This window comes from Protomyctophum parallelum (genome assembly GCF_964188405.1).
Source record: "Protomyctophum parallelum genome assembly, chromosome: 13".
NCBI classification, from domain to species: domain Eukaryota; kingdom Metazoa; phylum Chordata; class Actinopteri; order Myctophiformes; family Myctophidae; genus Protomyctophum; species Protomyctophum parallelum.
In genome coordinates, this window is record NC_139708.1 from 21,433,316 (window position 1) to 21,454,898 (window position 21,583).

Here is a 21,583-nt window from a genome sequence, read left to right on the forward strand (position 1 = left end):
CATGTGGAGTCAACTCCCGCAATTTCCTTCTTCCCATAGTGCGCGGCAAAGTAACTCTGGGATGAGCGGCCGCGAAGCGGCCACGAAATTCTAGTCATACTATAATTCTAACAATGTCTGTGTGTGTGTGTGTGTGACTGTGTGTGTGTCAGAAACACCGCATTATCTCCTCATTGCCTGCACCAATCGCTCCCACTTTTCACACAGGCATTGACCATATGAATATGGAGGGCGTAACGGAGACCTTTAATGATTAATAATGAATTTATTTGTGAATAAAAAATGCGACCAGGGCGCAGTACCCCCCGCGGCAACAACAAGACGCATGCACGCGCGCACTCACACACACACACAGAATTGCTGCAGTGTAACAAGTCAATCTCAACCTGATAACTATGGATTCGTTTTCAGTGAAGTACATTTCTATGTTTTCATCAGAGCACAGGTCTCCACCAGGTCAGGTAGGTTATTGTGGGCTGTCACGATGGAATATGAAAAATCGGACAGATCCGCCTTGATCACATGACTATAGAGACATTTCGGGCCAACAGTGCTGGAGATTAGGGCCCTATCTTGCGTGCTACCTACCCCTTATCCCTAAACTTATTTGCCATATTTTACTATTTAAAAAAAAACCATTTCAAAATAGTTTAACTAGCCGATCGACATTGATATGTTGTGAGCTTGTGAACTATTTGAACTATTTTAAAATGTTTTTCAAATTAGAAAAGACGTGGAAGAAGGGACATCCGCACACTGCCTTCCTCAGCCTGAGGAAGGTCGCAAGACCGAAACGTTGCTCAATTAATAAAATTGCTCTGAACTAGCAAGTGGCAGTGTGCGGATGTCCCTTCTTCCACATTGTATACTCTTTGTCATCATCGCACCTGCTCCAAATTGCCTGCCGGGTGTGCGGAAGTCTTCTCTTTATAAATTAGAAAAGACAAAAGACAGATGGACACACACACGGACGGACACACAGACGGACAAGGTGCAAAACATAGTCTCAGTCTCAACCTGGTGGAGATTAAATTAAGAAATCGTATCTTTGAGATTGATGAGTCATGGTGGCCCTGTGGACCACCTCCACTCCAGCCAATACTAAAAACATACACACGAAATTATAAGACGTAAGATGGAGCCATGTCCATTGTCATGCTTATATATAGGGGAAACACTAATTACATTTCTAGGTCACTGAATAATTTGCTCTTTTATATTCAACAATATTCTACTATTGTAGAGCTAAGTGGACCTATTGTTATCCGTGTAGGTACAAATGCACATGACGTTACGTGACGTGTGGAATTTTATAACATTTCAAGGTGCTCAATGTTTGCTGCACAAACTGAATAGCATGTTGTGTAACAGAACCCTTCAGTGTTAATTTGGCAGGTCAAAGTGAATAGCTACTCAACATGTGTGATTTGCAACGCCATGGCATTCCCAATGGAAATGGACCTTATTCATTTTTCAAATAGCCTCTAGGATACCTGATCAAATAGAGACGCCAAAGGCAAGCGCTATCTTTGATGTCTTGAAGAGAAGACTCAGCCTGGCCTCATGCATATTGTATAACTTAAGGAATTGCAAACACCCAACTGGATCTCATAGAATGGCTATTAGCTATGCCAGCGGAGAGCACTGTTCATGTTTTACAGTATAATAACCTTTATAAAGAATAGTTAGAATCAAATCTAACCACTTTCAATCTGGTGCCCTTATTGGACATGTCATTATAGGCAAAAATTGTCAAAACAATTGTCAAAATGTAAAAAGAATTAGCTAAAATAGTAGATCTACAGACTTGGCTAGTTTTGCCATTCGTCATCTAAATTCACAGAATCTCAGTTTATGTGTCTGCTTAATGTTTCCCTTCATATCATCAAGAACTTTCCCACAGATCAACTTCAACTTGGCATGTATATCGCCGTAGATCTGAGGGAGTGATGCCCGGTGGGAAGTCGGTCGGATTGGTGCAGGTTGTTAAAATTAAAATTGGCCGCAGATAACAGACCTCTGTTATCACGTTCATGTCGCCATGATTCAGCTATAACCATGCAAGGAGTTCCCAATGCAGCTACGCCCATATATGTATGTTATCTAACCTCAGTGTGTCGTCATGGCGTCAGCACAAACAAATCAGGGATATGGGCACAAAATCAGGGATCTCCACATAAAAGGCAGAAAGGGACAAAGACTGACCAATACGCTAAGTCGGAGTAGGGCTACCTGGAAGAATAAACAGTGATTTACTATGAAAACCTGTATTTCTGTGTGTCACGTCACACCTCCATATATGGTCATGCCTTGTGACATCATGCCTCCATCTCCATATATGGAGTTGACCCGTTCTAACATACCATATGTTGATTCTCCCCCACCTGTCCTTCCTCTTCGATGTCTCCCTTTTGACGGATACCTGTCCATTCAAACACTAGACGGGCCCGCCCCAAAGTTATTAGTTAGTGTAGCTGCGCCCGGCAGCCGGCGAAAACTACCTGGGCCCGCCTCAAACCCTGTACACTCAAGACACTGCCCCCGCTGCCACCCCTAGATCTCCATATATGGAGCTGACCTGTTCTGACATTCCATATGTTAATCTGACCTCATCAAACCCTGTACACTCAAGACACTGCCCCTGCTGCCACCCTTACATCTCCTTCTCCATATATGGAGCTGACCTGTTCTGACATTCCTTATGTTGATCTGACCTCATCAAACCCTGTACACTCAAGACACACTCCATATATGGCCAGTACAGAATTCATTCCATATGTTGCTCTGACCCCCCCATGCCAAAGTGCCAGTGCTCGCCCAGGAGTCTGCCGTCACCCAGGTGAATGCGGGCGAGGTCAGAGCATTTTACTGGTTGTAGCCCAATACAGAAACATACTGCTTTTGACATACACTTCTCCAAAGTGAGTTGTGGGATGCCCTGACACCATCCCTTAAAACAAATGTGGATCACTAGCTTCTTTCAAAACAGGCCTGAAGAGCTATAGGCTATCTATCAGGAGACCACAAGGGGAGGTAAATAAAGGGGGGCATTATATATACTAGGCCTATAGTGGTTTGTATTCGTTGCTGATATGTATTATTGTGTTTATTTTAGTTTATAGGCCTAAATGTTGATGAAGTGAATACATAGGACCACAATAATTGGAAACAAGTTCCCTGGACTTTTGTGTTTTGTTATCCTTTTAGCTTTAATATCTGATTGTACCTCGTGCTGTTACATCTCTGACTATAAAGTAATCAATCAATCAATCAACCAATCAACCAATCAACCAATCAATAATTATTAAGCACACTCACCCATTGTGATATGACGACAATGACGTTTCAGATGGTGTGTCATTGGTGACGCTGCCGCTTTGCCTCGGAAAACAAGAGCTGATTTCAGTGTATAAATTAGCCTCGTAGCCTGACTGAGAGGTAAATTGAAGCTAACACCTCCCTCTAGTGGCTGAGCCAAAGAGATACATAATTTCGTCATCTTTGTTGGTCCGTCAGACGTCAGTGAATAAGAAGCCGTTTTGTGTAGCTAGTAGAACTAGCTAGCTAGACTAGCGACATGGCTTTACGTGCATGGTTGACAAATGTGTCCTGCATGCAGCGTCTTCGCACTTCGGATACTGCTATCCATCAACGCAGAATTATTTTGTAGGGCTATTATTGTTGATAAACTCTCAAGGCGAGCCGTAAGGCGCAGGCGCGGTGGCCAAGTGGTAAGGCGTCGGTCTCGTAAACCGAAGATCGCGGGTTCGAACCCCGTCCGTGCCTTTTGTAAATTGTGCATGAGGTGTGTGTGACGTTCTTCTATCTCGGAAGCTGCGAGGAAGATAACCCTCCGCAATTGTGAAATTCTGCCTTCCAAATGGATTATTCGGCCCTAGTGAATCAAATGTCTGATATGTGATACAAAAACCAAATTTTTAAATTGTTCATTTAAGACATTTGGGACAAGTAAAGTAAAAAATAAAATAATAATAATCCTATGAATCCTTGCCATGCATGTTATGAATAGAGCATATGACTTTTACAACTTCAAAGCTCATTAGGCCTATCCAGTGAAGTTAACTTTGGACACAATTGAGCAAGCTAGTGTTTGTGGGCCATGATGACCTAGAGATACTACTTATTTCTAGTTTTGGACCTTGGACACTGCAGTGACTGCACCATAGCATCCTCCTCTCCTAATTCTATGTTCATAAAGTGGTACAGTGCAATCTACTGTACTGTCTATAGGCCTACATTTAAGATTATTATCAAGGACCAATGTTCGCTCATCTGACCTGGCTACTTGTACCAGGGTGGAAAAAGTAGCCTACTCAAATGTTTTAAAAGTTTGTAAAAGTATCAATACTGCAATGTAGAACTAGCCTAAGGAAAAGTCAAACATTCTAAATGTAGCCTACTTGATTAAAAGTACAAAAGTATTGTCATCAAAATGCACTTAAAGTACCAAAAGTAAAACTACTCATTGTGCAGAATATCCCATTTCAAGTTTTCAAATGTAGTGCATTGTGAGCTTGTAGATCTACTATTTTCAAATGGTCGAAATGTGTATGGGGCTGAAGTGGTTAATGTATAGCCTACCTATGTTTTGTAATAATAATCCTAATCCTATTCCTAATAATAATCTACAAAGTAATTAGTAACTAAAGTTTTCAAATAAATGTAGTGGAGTAGAAGTACAATCAATATTTACCTCTGAGATGTAGTGGAGTAGAAGTAAAAGTATTGGAAATTGGCTTAAAAGTTTAGACAGACAGACAGACAGACGACAGACAGACACAGAGATCTCCATGTAAAACTTAATGGGCATTATAACAAGACACCGTCAGACATAGACGGGCAACGGGTATACTCTGAGAATGGGTATGACCTGTATTGTGTACTGTATGTAATGTATAACGCTGTCTCTTGGTGCCCAAGACAAATTTCTCCTCGGAGACAATAAATGCTAATTGAATTGAATTGCATATATGGGTGAGGCAGGCATACAGTCAGGAGAGCGGTTACCCCACTCCAGGTTTGTTTCTTTGGCATTGGAGGAGTTCAGAAAGGTATAGACAAATTCACAGAGGCTTGCCTGGGTGCGGCCATTAAACTGTGTGTACTATTAAGCACAGCAGCACTGATTAGCTACACCTGGCCTACGGAGCACCTGCTCCATGGATTACACCTCAGTAATGGCCGCGCCCAGGGCACCCCTCTGTGAATTTGTCTATAGCAGGTCGGAGAGCCTGGTTGTTGAGGGCCTTGTAGGTATAGTAGTGAAAGGTATCTTGAAATCTATTTTGTGATGATGATGATAATGATGATGATATTAAAATTGGCTAATGGGTGGGTGGGCCTGAGGCCTGTCACTCTGACTGAGACATACTGTAACACAACCCTGCCGCATGCCCATATGGGGATACAGTATACTGATGACAATAACATGCATATATATGGACATATAGGGGACTGGCTGCAGCCTAAGGCAAGAAGACAGCTTCACTGGTAGCAATTCTTATTTAAATGTGTGCACTTCAACTGCCCCCCATACCTGAAACAGTCACTGGTACTATATACATCCCCATACCCACTTAGAAATACTCTACATCCCTACTTTGCTATTCCCAGAAGAATATTCTCTGAAACCGGACACATGTCATTCCATTTGACTGGAACAACCTTCCCTGTATTTACACCTCAAAACAACCTGTTCAACCTGTTCATGCTACTAACACTGCCCGTACTGCTGTTTACTTCTGACCCCTGTTTCAAGTCACTGTACTGTACTCTCAATATGCTCATTATAAATGCAGACTTATACCCTTGGTGTTTCATTTCATGTTTTAATCATATTGTGTCACAAAAGGAAAATATTTCTACAGTGCAGACATTACATCATGTTATACACACTATTCAATACATCATCAAGATATGGAAGTGGCAGGAGTAAATATGCCAAATAAAATACAAACCATGAGCATGCCGTTACCAAGTTCACATGTCATCTAAGTGGAATTTTATCAAATAGTACATACAATGTTTACAATTAAAAGTTCAATAGACAAGCACAATAAAATACCATTAGGCTATTATTATTTAAAAGAAAAGTAACATTTTGTCTACAATATTGGAGCACTGGAAGACTCCAGAACTATAAGGCTCAGCTATATGTTTCAGGAGACAATAATGCTATTGTTAGGACCAGATACCTGATCTGTCCCTTGCTGGTCAACATCTAATCTTCAGTCTCGACTGAGTTTCCGAGAAGACGGAGGAAACTACTGTTATAATTCTCTTGTATATTTTCCTGAAAGTAAGGGAACTTATATGCTGTATCACATATCACATTTTAATCAGGAGGAAATAGGTATTTATTTGCAACAAAGGGTCATTCTCAAGGGCTCCTGTTGCCATGGCTAAGAAAGATTCTTGTGTGTGTGTGTGTGTGTGTGTGTGTGTGTGTGTGTGTGTGTGTGTGTGTGTGTGTGTGTGTGTGTGTGTGTATGTGTGTGTGTGTGCGTGTGTGTGTGTGTGTGTGTGTGCGCGTGCCTACTACACAGATTGTAGTAGGCTACAGACTGTCAGGATCCTTGTCTCACAATGCATCATGTACTATGTATCTCCTTTAACACCTGGGGATGTGCTGTATTTGTTCATACCATTGCCTGAGGGTTTAATTCCTGAGCTAATACAACCTACACTCATGTCATCTGTGCCAAAGTGAGCTTTATCCAGCTTCCAAACGGAGGAACGTGAGCTTATTCTACAAGACAATAGGGTAGTCAGGTGTATAGTGTAGTAGTACTTCACCCAACATAGCAGGGAACATGAACCTGGCTGCAGCATTCTTATTCTGGAGCAATAATAGCAGATCTACAAGCTCACAACTCGTCACAACGATTTTGGCAACGATATTTCAGGGGGAGAATAAGGGCGCATAGAGCTATCAGGGGGTTACCCGTGAAGTATATAGGGTTTAAAATGAGTGTATACATTTGGGTGCTCTGTGAATATATGCAATCCCAAAATATGAAGAAAATAATATTATTATTTTGTATTTGCTTTTCCTGCCTCAATTTGTAATTATTAGGGAGGGCAGGACTTTAAAAATATTAATATTAATAATAATAATGATGTTATAAGCAATGCTACCAAACACAATAATAGCTCATATTGGGTCCGAAAGATATTCCACAGAGAATTCGGCATTTTGTGATAGCCGATAGCCCAAGCACATAATGTCATTGTGTGTGTGTGTGTGTCCGTGCACGTGTGTGTGTGTGTGTGTGTGTGTGTGTGTGTGGGTGGTTATTGGTTGGGTTTCTTTTACCTTTTTCTGTGTTTTTGTTTCTTGTTATGTCTTTGTCTCCTGCCCCCTTCCCTAAAAGGAACAGGGTCAGGGCAAAATACAAAGGGTATTTTGTTTTTGTCTGTTTTGTTTTGGTACTCCCCATGTCCCCTTTCCCCAAAAGGACCACAACGGAAACAAGCCTAACGGCTTTCTTGTGTCTGTATCCTTTTGAATTAATTTTCAAGAAAGTTTTCAATCAATCAATCAATGTGTGTGTGTGTGTGTGTGTGTGTGTGTGTGTGTGTGTGTGTGTGTGTGTGTGTGTGTGTGTGTGTGTGTGTGTGTGTGTGTGTGTGTGTGTGTGTGTGTGTGTGTGTGTGTGTGTGTGTGTGTGTGTGTGTGTGTGTGCTTGCTTGCATTTGTGCATGCGTGCGTGTGAGTGCAGTCCGTGCACCTCCCCACAGTTTTTTACTCTGAACTGGCACCCAATCTAAAAATATGTATTTGGGAAACCCTGCTTCGTAGTTAAAAACATGATTCATATAGCAGACTTAACACACCAGCTCAATCGCTAGAGAAGAAAATGTGTACATTTATTGTGTCAGTAAATATTACATGTTGGATGGTCATAGCCGCAGAGGAAGTCTGGCCACAGGGCATATTTCTGAATGAACGGTGCCTTTCTTAGGCATTTGGCAGCCTCCCTGTCACACTTGCAGAGCAGCTTTTCACACTTGTCCTTAAGATCATCTGGAATGAAGAAAGAGAGTTAACATGTACGTTCTTTTGGTGACTGGCTGATGGTTAAAGAGCAAGTATTCTCGCTGATTACAGGAAACAGCACAATCATATACTGACTGCACAGTACATGTGTAGGTTTTTATGTTTGTATGTCATCCCATTGTGAAATGGACTGGCGATGACTCATTCTGATGCCTTACTGTCAAACATCCCAAGCATAATATACGCCATAGCTTTGAGCTTAAAGGACCACTTCACCACTTTTCAACCTATCTTTATATAATAGGTCCTCACTAATAATCATGAAAAAATGGCGCAATGTTTTTCTACTCGTCTGTGTCTCATAGGAGGGCTGTGGGCACTGGGCAGTTCATAAACCGTCTTCCAGTGACATCATTGATAGGGAATCCAAGCTAGTAGAAACTGCAGGCTTTCTATTCCTGAAAAGTTGCAATGCGAAAATGGAAGCCATCGTTCTCACGATAATGAAAATCTAAAAAAAGATCTGCCTAATGATGATGTCACTGGAAATTGGTTTCTAAACTGCCCACAGCCCTCCTGTGAGACACAGACTGAGTAGAAAAGAATCGTGCCATTTTATCATGATTATTAGTAAGGACCTACAGTAGTATATGAAGATGGTGGTCCTTTAAAGGGAACCTTTTTGAGAACATCTTCCACAAATTATATTTTCTAGTGGGTACTTAACTAAGTAGTATAAGCCTTATTATGGCTGTTATTATTCATAATTACAGTAGCACTTCGTATAGCTTAAAATTACCACCAGATTACCATTAAATGTGGGTTATAAACGGCTCCCTGTGCAACCATCTTGTCTTATAAAGAACATGGGTGCTTGTACAGTCACACAAGAAATAATACATTTGCTTTTATGTTGATTCTTAATTTCACCCTGTGTTGCAGCACTTTGGAGATTGTATTGAATAATACAAAATAAAATTACCACACTCAGCCTTATTGTCTTCACACGTCCAGTGATACCTGTACATCTTGGTTTCACAGCCAGCCAGTTCTGCATCTCCATAACAGCAGTCATGCTTATGACAACACCTACAGCATATGATTGTAGTGTTAAATGTAGCTGTATCCGTTATGAAGGTCAAAACAGACTGAATAACACAACAACCACTTTGGCTAGACCAAAATGTATGTCACATAACAAGAGAATAGTTTGACATTTGATGTGATGGAAAGTCATAGTGCTGAGATTTAAATTACAACATGTCTCTTTTGAAGGAATGGAAAGACCACTTGAGTTAGCAAAACAGATAGTTAACATTGAAATGGTTTGCGAGGGCTGATGCCTGTGGTTAGGAAGGAAAAGAAGGAGACGGTAATTAGGATTTGGGTGTGGAATTTGAATCCAGGGTTTTGGGCCTTTCCCACTCATCACACGCCTGGTACAATGTGTTCGCACTATTTCTGGTGCTGCCATGCAATTCAGAACCGGAAATAGTGGGAACACAAAAGTGGGACATCCATTGAGCTGGGAAGACACTAAGTATAGGCGATTCCTGTAGTGATTTATTGTTTACTTTGTTGCACTGAGTCATCACACACATAATGAGGCATCCTCTCCTTATTGTTATTGTTTGAATTTTGCAGAAGAAAATGAGTCGTGACCAAATCATCACACGCCTGGTACAATGTGTTCGCACTATTTCTGGTGCTGCCATGCAATTCAGAACCTGTTTCCTCACCAGTCTGCCCTATCTCTTGGCCATCCTTGTCCCCCCAGCCCGCAGTAGCAGCCGTACATCATATAAGACAGGGCAGATCTCCCAGTGCTGCACTTGATGGCTCCTGCGAGTTCCAGTAAACCTCTTTTAGTTCGTGGAGTAGATCTGTGTTTGGCCACAGAGGCCATGCCCACTATGAAGGAAACAAATAAAAAAATGACAGAGGGGAAAGAAACTCAAACGTCAGTGCATAAACACATAAACACGGTCTATTTACGTCCACTTTGTGTGAACCCGTGTGATATAGGTCTATCCATCACTTCTTTTGTTTTGAATTATTTGACAACGGGAGTGGAGGGGTGGGTTTGGTGCAATTTTAGTTGCAACAGAATTTAGAGTATCACAAAAGCAGTGTCTCAGTTACTTTGATATGATGGTGAACACAACTCTGCTATTGGTGTGACTTTATACTATCACACAGACACACACAAAGATACACTAGTATAGGCTAAAATATATAGATACAAAATTATGCCCTTGCAAAAAACCTAAACCAGATCTAGTAATGGTCTGGAATTTAATTAATCTTTCTGAAGGAAATATACACATAAATTTAAGATAAGTGTTAAGAGTTCATGTAAATAGTTATTAACATAGAAACACTTGGAAAGAGCAATGTACATGTATAATTGTACAATACAATATACTGTATGACTTTATGAGAGCATATTATGAATATGCAATATTAATCTTTTTAAGGATAAACAATTCTTGGTTAAATACAATGGAATGACCTACCCAGTCTATCAGTAAATTAGATACTAGCCTACCTATAGTAATAAGCAACTTACCAGAGAAAAGAAGAACTATCCAATACAATCCTGTCATGATGTGCAACAGGCAGTCGAGCTCCAACGGAAGTTCTACTGTTTGCCTTGTACTACAGCACGGTTTGCCTCCGCTCCTCTAGTGAGTGTAGGCATTCAGTGCATGGCTTTTTTTAGACTCTGTCTTGAATAATCTCCTGTGCATCACTCCCTCCATTGGCCTGTTCACACTATAGGCTAATCCAGTGTTTCTCAAAGTGTTGGGTGCGCCCCCTAGGGACAGATGAGGAGAGAGGAGTACCAACTTCTCCTAATAACCTTAGACCAGCTAATCACTGAGATCAGAAAGTTTGAATGTTTGTAAACAAACATAGAATGTCATTTTCATAATATAAAATAAAGTATCCAGAACATTAGTTACAGTATGTTAATTTGTCAACATACCAGAAATAGAGTTCATGAATATACTGCTCCGATGCTATGCTCTGCTGGACATACTGTATAGGTCTACATGTTTTGTTTTGGTGAGGTCATGATTATTTGGTCTATAGAGATATAACACATCAGTCACTTCCTTAAATATTAGATATTAGAATTATGGAAAGAAAATGTATCTAACAATGTCTGGTAAGGTAATTCAATAATGTCAGTGCAGGTTAATGAGCCATACTTCAGATAAAAGGAGTTCTGAGATTCCAGACATTCCATGCAGTGTGCAAGGCCCAGAATCTAGATGTTATTATACTACTGTATGGTTGAACAAAAGAGGCCATGGGTGAAAAGGGGTCAGACATAATCCCTACTACGGCAACAATTATACTACTAACACTACTAAGAAAGTTGAGTGTCAGTGTGGCTGAAAGCATGTGTCAAACTTACCTTACTTAGTAGTAGTACCCAAACTTTGTGTTTATGTTGTGTTTATGTTGTTATATAAATTTGATTTTGTATAAAGTGGTTGCTGTTGGTATTTCTGCACCATAAAGGATGCAAAGCGACATTGACATCGACCTATCTTCATCCTTCATGTTCACACCATTAATATGTACACAAAACAATGCAATTGGTATAGCGGCCTATTACTTAGTGATGTAAAGTAACTATGCAAATTTACTGTAGTAAGTACTGTACTTAAGTTCAGTTCTGAGCTATTTTTGTCAGACCTTTTGTGATGTGACAGCCAAGTCTATGGACTTTTTAATGTTTGCTTTAAGCCCCCCCCCCCCCCCCCCCCCCCTGTGACGTCATGTGTCAGCCAAGTCTATGGACTTTTTATGTTTGTCTTATTCATTCATTAATTTACTTTACTGGAGTATTTTACTGGTATTACTGCATCATCTGAATGTTCATTGTCAAAGCGCACACCCTGGCATGACTGGTATAGGCTACTGAAGCAGAGGTGGTTATTTTTGACCAGGGGGTGCTTCTATGCTTTTCTTTGATTTAGGCCCACCAAAGAAATCAGAAATTTGTTTCTGTGTCATGTTGTAAACAACCAGTTCACTCAATGAGGATAGCTGCCTTGCGTAAAGTAAACAGTGGACAGATGGCAGTCATTCTCAACCTCCTGCATGAGGGGAACGGTACCTATGGAAGTGTTGCATCCGCAGCACCCCTAGGTTTCCGTGGCTATGTATACTGTACCGTGCTTGTGATTTTTTTCCTTCTTCAAATATAGGACTATTACAGTTCGCAGGATTTCCTGTGTAATTTTACAAGGATGTGGTACTTAGGAATATTTTTAGATGTGGGTCTACACCCGTCTTCTTTTGGGGGACTTGGGCTAAATTAGGCAAAATTATAGTGGTAAAATGGCCTTTTCTCTTGCATTGGTGGCCATTCTTGCAACCTCTTTAATGAATATAGGAACACTGAATGTAACAGAAATTGCTAGGCTACAATCAAATGAATAAAGACAAGAGATTCCACATTGGTCTATATGGTCAGAGAAAATGAATAAGCAGCTTTTGAACAAGAAGTGGGAATTTACAACCAGGCAGCCTTTCTTTCCATTTGTTGATGAAAATAGAACTCACACAGATTGTTCAACTCACACACACACACACACACACACACACACACACACACACACACACACACACACACACACACACACACACACACACACACACACACACACACACACACACACACACACACACACACACACCAGCAGTACTCTAGTCTAAAGTAACTTGTGCCTGTCTCATTCCTCTCCAAAAGCCCTTGAATATGATTAAGGATTATTGTCATTATGATAATCTCACACTTCATATTGCACGTACCATACCTGTAACTTTCATTGGCTCTCTCTCTCTGAAAAACAAAACAAAACATTGTTCCCAAGGGCCACTAGCGGGCGCGCCGCATTTGACCTGCGTGCCGCCAGTTGAATACCCCTGATGTAACCTGTGGGTATCTCATGTCTCTGATGTCTTGGTATAGTGGGCAGGTGGTTAAAAAGTGTAGTTCTGTTTCCACATTTTGTGTACAGTGACAGTGTCCATTGGGAGTGAGATCTGTCTGTGGCCTTTCTCTATATTGCAAGGCTGTGTTCACTGAGTCTGTACCTAGTCAAGGCTTTCCTTAGTTTTGGTCATTCACAGTGCTCAGGTATTCAGCCAATGCATACGTCTCTATTTAGGGCTAAATAGCATTCCACTTTGCTTTGCTTTTGGTTGTCTCTTTCCAGTGCATAATATCAGGTTGATTGATTGATAGAATCCAAGAAAGCGTATTCTTGGCTTGTTTCCATTGGGGTCCTCAATTCCTTTCTTTTTGTTTTCCAGAGGGCTTGCCCTCTCCTCACTATAATCCATCATTGTTTCAGATACAAAACAGTGAAACTTAAAAATTGTTTAACTAGACTGGTGCCCGGCTGTAGAGCACTGAGTAGGTAACGATGGAAGTTGGAGATCTATGCCCCACCTGGCTATGCAATACCTGTTGTACCAGTGTCAGAGTATACCCGTTCCACCCATCTGTCTGTGTCTCTTTTATGCTCATACTGTATATGGAGATTTCTGTATCTGTCTCTCTGTGTCCCTTTATTCCCATATATGAGTTATTTGTCAGGCAATATGGAGTCTATGCAGATGTCAGAACAAATTTGTGATGTCAGAACAGGCCAGCTCCATATATGGAGCCTGGGCAGGGGCCCTGTCCAGAGCCTGGCCTTTTGTGGCGATTCTGGACAACCGTGGGTCCAACCAACTTGGCACCAGGCACTGTACTCCCTGTGGGAGTTTTGATTGATTGATTGAAATATTTATTAACAGTTTGTAATTTACAGTACATTTTAAGCACAAACTCAATACAAAGACTGTCAACTGTGAGTGGACGACCCAATTAAGCATTACACTTGTTTTTCTTTTTTTTTTAAAGATATTTTTTTGCGGCTTACGCCTTTTATTGATTTTTTAAGGGACAGATAGTAGGCTGACAGGAAACGGGAGAGAGATGGGGGGATGACATGCGGTAAAGGCCGTGTCGGGTTCGGAAGTCGAACCCGCGGCACACCGCGACTGGATCACCAGTCCGGTGCCCAGACCGTTACGCTACGGCCTGGGCCAGCATTACACTTGTTTACAACAGGGTCCACATTGTTCAATTCATCAAAACATTTAAAGACATACAAACATTTAGAGACATACAAATAGACATTTCTATGTAGCTAAAGAACAGAACAGGAATTCATCATATGGGAAGCAAAAAAGGGAAAAGATACAATATACAGTGAGGGAAAATGGGGGGGTGGGGGGGATTCAGATTTTACAGAGGCCAGTTTCGAATTGCAGCCATCCGTAGGTGCCCTTTGAGAGCGGTTTTGAAGGAGTCAAGGGATTCACATGTCTTAATGACTGTTGGTAGGGCGTTCCACATTTTGGTGGCATAGGAGCGAAAATAATTTAGTCCCTTGTTTGTGCCGAATCTGGGTTGTACATGGTTTGTTGCACTCCCTCTGGTGTTGTGGGTGTGGACTTTGTTTACATTAAGGAAGTATTTAGACAGGTACATGGGTATCTTGGTGGTGTATCGAATCTTGTGGACCAGACCCATTGCAAGATGCTGTACTCTGTCGTCGACCCTAAGCCATCCCAGCCTGTCAAAGTGGGCAGGGGTGAGGTGGGTTCGTGGGGTGAGGCCAAGTAGGAGCCTGACCAGTTTGTTTTGGGAGGTCTGGAGCCTTGTTTTAAGGGCCTTTGAGGTGCTGTGGTACCAAGAGGTGGATGCATAGTCAAAGAAACCTTGTACGAGGGCTCCTGTTAAGGTCTTCAAGGTGTTTTTGCTGACCAGTGAGGAGATCCTGTAAAGGAATCTTGTTCTTTGATTGACTTTTTTGATTACGTTGGTGGCCATTTTATCACCGGAAAGATTGGCCTCCAGGATGGAACCTAGGTAGGTAATTTGATCTTTTCGTGTGATAATATTGTCACCCACTCTAACCAAGAAGCCATCTGCCTTGCTGAGTTTACTATTTGATCCGAAGAGGATGGATTCAGTTTTTCCCAGGTGTTAGGATAGTTTGTTATCAGCGAGCCAGGTGCAGATTCTACCGAGTTCAGAGCTGAGGGTCTTTTCAACCTGCAGTTTGTTCCTGTCCGAGACCAGCAGTGCTGAGTCATCTGCGAACAGGAACAAGTTGCAGTCACAAGCTGAAGTCATGTCATTAACATAAATTAGGAACAGTAAAGGCCCTAGTATGCTTCCTTGTGGGACGCCACAGCTCACTGGGAGGGGAGGGGACAGTGTTCCGTTCACCTCCACCATCTGTTCTCTCCCCTCCAGGTAGGATTGCATCCAGCTCACTGATGTGCTATCAAAACCAATAGCTTTAAGCTTGTTAACCAGTATGGAGTGGTTCACGGTGTCAAAAGCCTTTTGGAGGTCCAGCATGACCATGCCACAGTATTTTCCAGCATCCACCTCGTGTTTGATGTGATCGCTCAAATAGAGGAGGCATGTGTCAGTGGAGTGGGATGTTCTGTGGAGTGTGGAGTGTGGAATTTGAAGTCGGTGGGGCGAACGGTTTTTGAGTTACGTCATGTGCATTACAGACGTACATATAGAGAGAGACAGAGACGTGGTGCATAGATACTAGATACTAGAGTGGTGCCCTTTGGAACATCTACAGCGGTGCCCGTTGGGCACTGGCCAATATATATGGAGTTCTTTGTCAGGAATGTCTATGCAGACGTCAGAATGATGTCAGAACAGGCCAGCTCCATATACTGTATGGACACTGGGCAGGGGCCCTAGCTCTACAGAGCCTGGGCAGAGGCCTTTTGGGGGCGGTTCAGGACAACCGTGGGTCCGACTGATTCGGCCCCGGGCACTGCACCCCTGTGGTGGGGTGGAACATGTGTGTCAAATTTGAAGTCGGTGGGGCGAACGGTTCTCGCGTTATACTTGGATTACACACACCTACACACAAACACAGAGACTTGGTGCATTTAGTTAGATTAGAAAATGTGACATTTTCATAATATCATAATGACATGACTTGACATGACTGACATCATGACATGACAATGATGAATGATATTATCATGATAGTCACATTTCCTGTAATTTACTGCACTTTCACCACAGCACCAGTCAGGGGCAGTAACGCAGCGGGAGACGCTCAAATCTGTCACGAGAAGAAAAACGGAGGAGAAGCGCGGCCTTTAGCGACAGAAGCAGCACGTCTACATTAGCAGCTAGCCTAGCCTGGCTACAACACTTTGAGCTAAAAAAGACACACGGATTGCGCCCAGTTTCCCCACGGATAGCGCATGTTATACGGCACACTATCAGACGTTGCGATCCATTCATGTGAGTATTGTGATTCTGGTCCATATCATGTGTCCCCGGTTCGTGTCCTTTCTGACTGTTTGGCCCGGGCCATTGTTTAGCGTTGGTTGGTTGTGATACTAACTTGGGAGAAGAAAGAAAGACACACACACAGTCCAGTCAGAGACAACATGCCTTCGCTTTGTTAACGTTACTTCCTAGAACAGCAGCATAAGAACACACATCAAGCGAGGCAGGAAACCACCGGGTGTGCCGCCGGAATAAATACTAAGCTGTCAACTTTATATCACATCATAATGTGTCGTTATTATTATCGGAGACGACGGTCACAAACAACAAACACAAGCAGTGTTTTTAATTAACACACATGATTGTCAGAGCAGCTAAACATCAGCCCTACGTTAACACTACACTTCACTCGAGCCCAGCTGCTGTTCTGTTCTGAAGGGAAAGGGGGGAAATAATAACAATAAACTAAGTTTTTTAGTTTTTTATTTCCGATTAAAGAAAATGGCTGTTAAACTGTTGTCGGGCTCGCATACGTTATTATAAATAAATATATAAAGGTGGTAGGTGAAGCAGGGGAAGCTAACGATAGCATTTTAGCATGTTAGCTATCAGGAAGAGAGCAACGTTACAGGGAAATTGACAGTAACGACGTGATGAACGTTACTTGGTGATTATTACAGTTGGTCAGTGGACAGCTTAGAACACGTGTTCATAGTTCATACCAAAACGGGGTACTTCTCTTTGACCGTTGCCGTTTTGTTAACACGTGTGTGTTAACTGTCATGTGTTACTGTACCACTAGTCCTTACCCGTTCTGAATATATGAACAGCAAATGATGTTCAGTGTGGGTAATGTGATAGGGGGGGGGCGGTTGTTTACAGATGGTGTTGTGAAGTTGGGTTGGGCACAAAAGTAGGCTAATTAAACGTAAGTTTAATAAGGAAATGCTGTAGTACAATCATAAGTACACCATTGATGTGTGATGTAAATTTGGTGGTGATATTCTGTCTATAAATGGAAGTTATTGAATTTTTTCGTTCACGTTAACATGCCCCCATCAGAACTGTCAGAGCTGGCTTTCAGGTGCCTGTGCCACGCAACCCGCGCGTTGGCTGCGATGCTTCCCAAAGAAGAAGTTATGTCGACTGACGCAAGAGTAGCTAGTAGTATCTGGGTCCAAGTTGTTTTTCCCGTGTGGGTCTGTTGCGCAGAGAAATGTGTCCCAGTATTAATGTGTGTCTGTCCCAACATGCATTTCACTGGTGGTGACACGTGATCAGCGGGGAGATGTTTTTTATTGTAACGCAAATTAATTAAATTAAGATGAATGTTACTTTATTGTATGCTGGTACACCATATCTGCTACCTTCAGGAAGGAGATAACATTTTCTTCGTGGCATGTTTGTTGTATGTAATATCTGACCATATGTAACGGTCAGATATCGCTATCACTGCTACGAATTATTTATATCACGGGTTGTGAATGATCTCCTCTTAGGATACGATTGATAAAGGGAATGTAATGAAAATAGCCTAAATAAGCAAGCAGAAAACAGTCAGAAACAAAACTCACGTTAACCTTTTATCTCAAGTCAAATGAAGGAATCGACAGTATTTGTATAAATGCATGGTAGGGAAATGTTTTCATGGCTAGGACTGTAAAATGTACACTTATTAGCCCACAGACCCCCATTTGAAAAGTATGAAAGACCCCAGTTTGACATGCAGCATAGAAAGTATGGACTGTCGCACAGGTATTCCCAAATGTACAGTGTGGGTAATGTGATGTAATAGATCATATTATTGATATATGTATTTTGAGGAAGAATTGCTTTAATATAGACTTGTTCACTGGAAATGGAAAAACAGTACATCATAGTCATATATAGAACTGAAAGTGTCAAACAGTCATTGTCATGTTAGTAGTGTAGTAATTGCATTTATGTATGTATATACCGGTAGTTTCATGGGCAAATGTGGTTATTATGTATGTGGCTTGGCCCAGTGAAAGAGGAAATGTTCAGCAGTTCAGTTTGATGGTCAATGTGTTAATATTTCTTTGTATACAACATTGTTCATGTCGGTACGTTTGGTGTTGTCCTCCTCATTGATTAGCAAGATTCGGAGTTGCTGGGGGTTGCCAACTCTGCTTGCTGCCACATAGAGTTGTCCATGTGAAAAGAAGTCTTTCACAGAGTATACACCCACTCGTGACAGTGACTGACCTTGTGACTTGTTAACAGTCATGGCAAAGCAAGGGCGTACAGGAAACTGTTTGCGGGTGAGTGTGAAGGGGAACATATTCTCAGACGGTGAGAAAGGTATCCTAGGGATGAGTAGCTGGGCGCCGGCATGGACCCCAGTTACCAGCTCTGCTAGGAGAAGATGTGGGCGGACTTGCTTCAGGATGTAGCGTGAGCCATTGCAATGGCCATGTACTGTGTCAAAGTTTCGCAGTAGCATTATGATCATGCCGACCTTCAGTGACAGGCGATGTGGTGGCATGCCTGATGGACAAAGTGTGTTGAGGAATTCCACTGGGTACTGATGGTTGTCATGTTGTTCCACAGAATCCACACTGTGGAAGATGTGCTCCTGACCTGGGAATTTGTGGGCAATGTATTGATTGACTGTGTCCACTTCTGCATTGGTTGGGCAGAGGATTGCTCTCTCACAAAGCCACTGATGGTCGGTCATATTGTGTGCAAGGTTGTGAAATACCCAGTCGACCATTTCGTGCAGAGTTGATCCTGGCATGAGAAAGCGATCCATTATTGTGACTGTAAATTCTCCCTTATCCTGAATAGTGGGGATGTTCCCCTCGCCCAGATCAAGCAGAAACTGGTGGAACAAAGTGTCATCTTCCATGCTCCCTGCTGTTGCATGTGTTATGCGCATGTTGTTGGTGAGTTTCATGGTTTGAACATGGTTCCAGAGAGGGGAACTCTTCAGGCATCGTGAAATTATCTGAGGTCGTGTGCCATGGGGAACGACTGGTAGGATCTGGCGCCAGTCTCCACTGAAGATGGTGGTAATACCTGAGAGTGTAATAACAAAGTTGCTGCATTATAGACAATTATTATGGAAGTGATACTATATTGTGTTTCTTTTGTAGTTGTGTTTGTCTTGTAATGAAGATTGGCTGGCAAAGGTGTTGGCAGCTGTTATTGTTGTACATAAAAAGGCCACAATATAGTCATTCATGCCGTCAGAATGTACAGTAATAAAGTGTATACGTTTGAATGAAGTCTTACCTCCAAATGGTGAGTTAGGACAGTCCCTGAGTTTCCGGAATGTGCGGTCGGCAGCTTCAACAGCACGGCGATCCATCATGGACACCTCATCAATGACGAAGAGAGAGCACCGACGGATGAGCTCTGCTGTACTGGACGTAGTACCGATAGCACACATTGACTCCTCTGTGAGTACAATGGGACACTTGGTGCGGCTGTGAAAGGTGGTTCCTTTTGGAAGTAATGTTGCAGCAATTCCACTTGAGGCTGTTGCAAGGGCTACTTTTCCATCTGCACGCACAGATTTAAGGATGAAGGTAAGTGTGAAGGTCTTTCCAGTACCCCCACTTGCATCAAGTGCAATAAGCTTGCCACGGTTGTTCTGAACACTTTCCAGGACACAATCTGCAACTGCTCTCTGTTTGTCATTTAGAAGGTGTTGTGTTGCATCAATGTAACGCTGCAGCTCAGGAACATTGTGTTGTGTCTCATGTCGGATGTCATGGGGTTCGGTTTGTCGAATGAGATCACGATTTGGCTGAGGGAGATTGAAGTTGATAGTGAGGTCATATCCATATCGTTCAAGATGCTGCTGAATCTCCAAAAGTACCTGGTTGAGTATGTTGTCATTTGGTTCGGTAAGGCCTGCAGCATGTGTGAGGTCTTCTGAAATGGAATGGTTGTGTCTTTGCCAGAATTGAATGTGGTCTTTCCTTAGTACAAATATGAGTATGTGTGCGAAGATCTCACGTAGCTTAGGGCCAAATGCAACCAATGCTGCTTCTTCCATAACCATGTCTACTTCATGGTCATCCTCACAGATGCCTCGTGCAATGCAGGCAGCAGCGTATGTGTCATGCACAACTCCATTAACAGAGCGAAGGTCGTTGTAGCAGGTTGGACCTTGAACACGGTAGAGCAACATCCGCATGAAGTACAGGTCAGTGTTGTGAGGAGTAAAGGCAAGTACAGGAATGCGCCCAATTGTGTCAGCCAGTTGGTCTTGGTTATGACCACCACTCCTTCTCTGTTTCCTGCGCTTGAACGTCTTGTTGGTGAAGGAGAAATGCTTGAAGACGTCTGGGTAAGTGATGTGTCTCTTATCAGGATTATCTTGCATTGCTGTGAAGTAGGCTGTGAGAGTTGTACGCGGTGGTCCGGAATCAATGAGGGCCTGGGCATCTTCGTCATTGTTGAAGGTGATGAGTTGCTCTCCTTCCAAATGGATTGCCAATTGTTCAACAGGTGGATATTTCTTTTGGATAGGGAAGTCATAAATCCTCCAGAAAGCTTCAGAGGCAGTGATGTAGCGTGCCACCTCATATTGTGTGATTTCATCATAGCGATCAACACTGACCATGCATACGTCGGGACCTTTGTCAATGTATTTGTAGAGATACTTGACTGCAGTGACAGAGCACACGACCTCAACATTGATATGAGCCTCATATCTGAGAGATAGGTATGGGTTAAATGGAACAACCCACTGGTTGGTGATGAGGAATTGTATGCCACCCCTGCCAGTCTTCAAAAACGAACAGCCTGGTGCTCCATGTGTTTCTTCTCGACGCCTATATAAAGGGTAGGAGCTCTCAGACATGGCTGTGTCTGTCCTGTATTCTTTTGGGAATCCTTTTGTGCACTTGCCCTTGTCCATACAGGAAGAAGTCATGTTCAGTGCACCACATGGTCCATGTATCATGTTATTGGCGATCACACGATGCAGTGTAGGGTTAGTGGTGGCATCGGGGATTTCGGCGGATACAATGCGGTCAATGTCAGCAGGGACGCGAGGCTTGTCAGCAGGAAGCAGCGTGAACAGTGCATGTGCATGTGGGAGTCCGCGTTTTTGTGTTTCTTTGACTGTGACATATGCATCTACACGACCAAAGATTTGTTGGTTATATACGTCGTTGATCATCGCGTTCCACTTCATGTGGAAGACCCGTGCAATGATGTCAGGGCGGTCGTGAGGCTGT

General features: G+C 42.5%; 3 protein-coding genes across 3 annotated transcripts in view; 1 reads left to right on the top strand and 2 right to left on the bottom strand.

Annotated features, from left to right (window-relative positions):
• Positions 1–7,861: 7,861 nt before the first annotated feature.
• Positions 7,862–10,754, bottom strand: pla2g10 (phospholipase A2 group X). Its single transcript, XM_083779466.1, has 4 exons — positions 10,590–10,754; positions 9,760–9,931; positions 9,003–9,109; positions 7,862–8,047 (listed from the first exon to the last, which is right to left on the bottom strand). The coding sequence occupies exons 1-4, from the start codon at positions 10,624–10,626 to the stop codon at positions 7,899–7,901; spliced, it is 465 nt and encodes a 154-aa protein (XP_083635592.1). The 5' UTR covers positions 10,627–10,754; the 3' UTR covers positions 7,862–7,898.
• Positions 10,755–16,246: 5,492 nt separating this feature from the next.
• The window catches only part of zc3h7a (zinc finger CCCH-type containing 7A), a 33,944-nt gene continuing 28,607 nt past the window's right edge, over positions 16,247–21,583 (top strand). The window contains exon 1 of the mRNA XM_083779700.1: positions 16,247–16,382. The gene's annotated coding sequence lies outside the window, so the exon portion shown is untranslated. The remainder of the gene's footprint in view (positions 16,383–21,583) is intronic.
• LOC310868419 (ATP-dependent DNA helicase PIF1-like) lies at positions 18,224–19,706 on the bottom strand. The gene is made up of 2 exons (XM_083778868.1): positions 19,626–19,706; positions 18,224–19,409 (listed from the first exon to the last, which is right to left on the bottom strand). The coding sequence occupies exons 1-2, from the start codon at positions 19,702–19,704 to the stop codon at positions 18,412–18,414; spliced, it is 1,077 nt and encodes a 358-aa protein (XP_083634994.1). The 5' UTR covers positions 19,705–19,706; the 3' UTR covers positions 18,224–18,411.